This window comes from Beta vulgaris, chromosome 1 (genome assembly GCF_026745355.1).
Source record: "Beta vulgaris subsp. vulgaris cultivar EL10 chromosome 1, EL10.2, whole genome shotgun sequence".
Classification (NCBI taxonomy): Eukaryota; Viridiplantae; Streptophyta; class Magnoliopsida; order Caryophyllales; family Amaranthaceae; genus Beta; species Beta vulgaris.
Genome location: NC_079202.1, coordinates 42,245,512 through 42,250,750, shown reverse-complemented (window position 1 = coordinate 42,250,750; position 5,239 = coordinate 42,245,512). Strand labels below are relative to the sequence as shown.

Sequence of the window (5,239 nt, the reverse complement as noted above, 5' to 3'; positions counted from 1 at the left end):
GCCAAGTGTTGTATTCTTATTGGCTTTGGAAATATAATCATTGCAAATATTGCCCAAGTTATAATATAAAAAATACAAAGTAAAAATAATAAATATACCAACCACTTTATTATTTCAAACTACTTATGAGATAATTTTGTTTTAGAAAAAATTGTGAGATGGTACTTTTTTTCCCTAATCACCAGTTCACCACTAATGGTGCTCAGTGCCCTTTAACATCCAAAAAATAAATTAGCATAACCCTATTCCATCAAGTAACAATAGATTAAGAATGCAAATTCCGCCTACGTCTCCGCCCATTTCGCCTCTCCCAAAAAATCTGTGCCATTATAGAAGTTAGCAGATGGAGGTGATTTTTCTGAATGTTTATTAAGATTAGGTTTAATATTGAATCTACTATTATAATATTGACTTAAGTGTATTGAGTTTGATGATTTTTTGTGATTACAAATTTTGTCATTTATCTTTCATCTTTTCACCAAAAAACACAAAGAAAATATATAATTACGAATGACTTTTAGTAAATACAAGGGGCATGTAGTTGCACCTAAACGAGGCTACTTCCTTAGTTCCTTCCAAGTTCCAGGGCAACAAGAACACCACTACAACACCATCATAAACCTCATAAACAACTCATTCCCCTTAAACCCTCCATAATCACCATTATGCTACCTCTTCGACAACGCCTCTCCGCCTCCATCTCCACCATCCCACATCTCCACCTCCTTCGCTTTCTCTCTTCCACCTCCGCATCCACCTCACCTCCACCTCCCATACCCCCTAACTCTCTCTCCTCCCTCCCAAACTCTTACAAAGTCACCCCTCCCATCAAACCATGGCCAAAACATCTCTCCCCCAAACGCCTCATCACCATCATCACACGCCAACAAAACCTCGACCTCGCCCTTCAAATATTCCACTTTGCCGGCAAATTCCACCCCAATTTCTCCCACACTTACGACACTTTCCTCTCCATCATCACCCGCCTCGCTCGTGCCCGCCAGTTTCGCCGTTGCGAAGCCCTTTTGGCTGAACTCCTCGATTGCCACCTCAAATGCGGCGAGCTCATCTTTGTTACCCTTATTCGGAACTACGGCCTCGCATCTCGCCCCAGCGATGCCGTTCGGACGTTTCTTAGGATTCCCAAATTCGAGGTGAATCGGTCGGTACGTAGTTTAAATTGTTTGTTGAATGCTCTTGTTCAGAATAAGAAATTTGATTGGGTGCATTTGATGTTTAAGAATTGTAGGTCTGAGTTTAATGTTATTCCCAATGTTTTTACCTGTAATATACTTGTTAAAGCATTGTGTAAGAAGGGTGATATTGAGGGTGTGGTGAAATTGATGGATGATATGCCGGGTATGGGTATGATGCCAAATGTGGTTACTTACACTACTCTTTTAAGTGGGTATGTTTGGAAGAGGGATTTAGTGGGTGCTAAGAAGGTTTTTCAGATGATTTTGGATAAAGGGTGGGTGCCGGATGCGACCACATATACGGTTTTGATGGACGGGTATTGTAAGAATGGTAGGTTGATCGATGCGGTGAAGGTTATGGATGATATGGAGGAGAATGGGGTTGAGCCGAATGACATTACTTATGGGGTTATGATTGAAGCATATTGTAAGGAGAAGAAATGTGGGGAGGCGTTGAGTTTACTTGGTGATATGTTAGAGAAGAGGTATGTGCCAAGTCCTGCATTATGTTGTAAGGTGATTGATGTTTTGTGTGAGGAAGGGAAGGTGGAAGATGCATTGGTGTTATGGAGGAAGCTTTTAAAGAAGAATGTTACTCCTGATAATATCATATCGAGTACGCTTATTCATTGGTTGTGTAAGGAGGGGAAGATTGAGGATGCGAGGAAGTTGTTTAATGAGTTTGAAAAGAGTTCAGTTCCTGGTGTATTGACTTATAATATGTTGATTGCAGGGTTGTGTGAGGCAGGGGAATTGTGTGATGCAGGAAGGTTGTGGGATGATATGTTGGAGAAGGGATGTACTCCTAATGCTTTCACTTACAACATGCTAATTAAAGGGTTCTGTAAAATTGGAAATCCTAAAGAGGGGATGAGAGCTTTAGATGAGATGTTTGAAAAAGGATGTTTGCCTAATGAATCAACTTATAAAATATTGATTCAAGGACTAACTGATTCAAAACTGGACACTGAAATCATGAACTTGCTCTCCATTGTTGCTGACAAGGGAGATAAAATTGATACTAGTTCATGGAAAGTGCTTCTCAACCATGCTCTTACTGATGTTGATACTGGGGAAGTCCTTGACAGTATTCTACCGGGCGATGTTATGACATGAATCGTCATGCAGCATCCCAATATTGCATGTTCTTGTCCATTAAGAGTTGTAACCAGTTTTACCTAATTTGCTATCTAATTCGCCTTTTGAATTCGCCAATTCGCCCAAAATGAGCCAAAAATGAACCAAAACCGATCATAATTCGCTTTTCTCAATTCGCGATTCGCGATTCGTGGGGGGAATTAGGGAATTAGGTAACAGTGGTTGTAACAATTGTGTCACCTATATAGAGCATCCTGCTGACTTTCTTTTTGGTGTACAGATTTTGTCATTTGCCTTTCATCATTTAAGTTTATTAACATCCTATAGAGAGACATCAATTGTTTCTATTTTGTATCTTGTTGTGTAACACACTAATACAGTTAGCATACGCACTCATATAGTTAGCACTTAGCAGTGCCTGTAATGAGGCTCTTGGTGATGTTTAGTGGATGAGATAATTATAAATGTTGTACTATATTGGAACACAAATGTTGTATATTGAAATTGAAATTAAATTTTCACCATCTTATATACTTCTAGTTAATAGTGATGTTGATTTCTTGATTTTCATATCAAACACTTCCTTCGGTTTTTTAGTACTTGCAACATTTCCCGTCTTAGAAAGTTCTCTATTACATATTTTTAGCAATATATTCTCTTTCTCTCTTCTAGCCCATGGGTTTTTTTTTTGATCTCTCTTAATCTCCTTGATGCTTATGTACATTTCAACATTAAGAGCACTAAAAGTTAGAGGAAGTATATGTTATTCTATACGCAATAATTATGAGTTAATATACAACATTTGTTCTCAAATACCACCATAAAATGTTAGAAACAAAAAATCATCTATAATGGTTATGAATGGGCCTTTTTTTCTAGTATATATTTTTCTTTGAATGCAATTTCCAATAGCTTTGTTTGAAGCCCCATTTTGGTATTGATATTATTTTTGTAATTTAGTAAGGGAATAAGGGGTAAAATCGTCAGTTCAAAAGAGGACACCATAGGTCCCCCTTCCCTTATGTAATAGAGATATTTTTCTTTGAATGCAGGCTCAGATGCGTGTACAAATCCGGAGAGGACCTTCTAACATTAGCCTTCGTCCTTATTGTGGAGAACAGTTAACACGCATACCTAACAACTAAGAATTTAGCAAACAAACATCATCTAGGAATCTAGCTGTAAACATGAATGCCTGTCAACTTTTAGCTAAATGTGTCCTTCAGAATGTAAACCTGTAGTTCAGATCAAAGAAACTACAGATTTACACCTACAACTATAAAGGTTATCATAATCCATACATCAGAAATTAGCCTCCTCACACGTATCCCACCATTCTCTGGGGTTTCTTAACGCTTTTTTTCCCTTACCAATATATATGTATATAGGAAAAAAAGCTAGGACCTGCTGCAATCTCTTGAGCACCCACCTGCATATGATCAACAAATCCTCCACGACGAACAGCGAACTAGTCTTCTTCGGTTTGCCAGGAAAATCTTTGTGCTGCTACCATTATACTTCCTCTGTTTTTTAGATAACCCATTTTGACTTTTGACATTATTCACATATGTAACTTTGACTATCTTTTCTGATTTATACTTAAGAAAATATATAATTATGTGGGATCTTGTTAGATTTGTCTCAATGTATATATTCATAATATCAACGTTTTATAATTTTTGCCTATTGATAATTAGAGATATAAAGATTTAAAAGAGTGCATTGACATGTATTTCCAAGGAAAACGAGTCAACTAAAAAAAATAAAAATGGTAAGAAATACTGTGTAAATTTTTATTGGGACAAGAGCAGCTGACTGCTTTTTTCTGTGAGTATGCCCGACCCTTCAAAACATTACCAGCTTGAACACCACCCTAGCTTGTTGATCATCTCGAGTTCTCGACCCTCTTCGCTAAAAAGTCTAAAGTCTTGGCCTATGTATGTCTTTTTTCAAATAACCCCGACATTGTCAGTCATATCGCGGATAACCCTAAACTTGTAATTTGTAGGAGAGAAACTAAAAAGTGGGTTAAAATATTAAAAAGTAGATGACATGGGTGAAAAAAAAGGAAAAAGTAGATGTGACATGTTATCAAAAATAGAAAAAACAGCAGTGTGTAGATTAAAAAGAAATATATCAAAAAGAAAAGTGAGTAGATTAAAAAGAAACACATGTAGTATGGACAACGGTTTCAAAACAAAAATAATTAGGCCTTCTTTTTTAGATAACACCCAAAATTTCCTATCTAGACTTTCTCTCTCTTGTTCATATTCCACTCTAGTGGGATTTTGTGGCAGCAACAACTATTAACAAGAGCAATACCAACATCATCATCTTGGTCTTCATTTTCAATTGATTGAAATTTATGGGTGTTTCGGCAAAGAAACTAGTCAAAAGAGTAATGTAAACGTAGCTTTGTAAAATTTTGGTGAAACTCGGATATTTTGTGTCTTAGTGAATTAACAACAAAACTAACCCTCTTGTTTAACTCATGAACTTATTAAATAAAAAATTATCGTCGCATAGATATTAACATCTTAAGTTGGTAAATTTTATATTACAGTTCTATATTCGTTTTATTATACGTTGCTTAATTAGTGAAACGATAAAATAAAATAAATTTTAACTACTCACTAAAATTAATTATTTACTTAAACAAGTTTAAGTTTTTCAGGATATTACACGGGCCCAAATATCATGTCTAAAACTTGCTAATTTTGGTGTCATATCTGGTCAGAGTTGATCACCTTTTTTTCAAGTATATGGGCGTATGAGTTTATGCTTATGTACTTGTGATGCTCCTAGTTGATGTTAATGCTTCCTTGATCTAATTCTATTATATACTTAAAGAGCGAGTTATGGTATCCTCCCTGAAAAAATATCTCTATACCCCTAACTTAATATTTTAAAAAATTGTTTATTGACTCTTACATCTAATTTATAAT

The 5,239-nt window shown here is 36.0% G+C and overlaps 1 protein-coding gene across 1 annotated transcript; it reads left to right on the top strand.

Annotated features, from left to right (window-relative positions):
• Positions 1 to 429: 429 nt before the first annotated feature.
• On the top strand, positions 430 to 2,864 carry LOC104894664 (pentatricopeptide repeat-containing protein At5g16420, mitochondrial). Its single transcript, XM_010680957.4, has one exon. The coding sequence runs from the start codon at positions 666 to 668 to the stop codon at positions 2,310 to 2,312; it is 1,647 nt and encodes a 548-aa protein (XP_010679259.1). The 5' UTR covers positions 430 to 665; the 3' UTR covers positions 2,313 to 2,864.
• Positions 2,865 to 5,239: the final 2,375 nt, after the last annotated feature.

Coding starts and splice junctions, on each gene's coding strand:
- LOC104894664 (XM_010680957.4), top strand. CDS start 666: ATGCTACCTCTTCGACAACGCCTCTCCGCCTCCATCTCCACCATCCCA.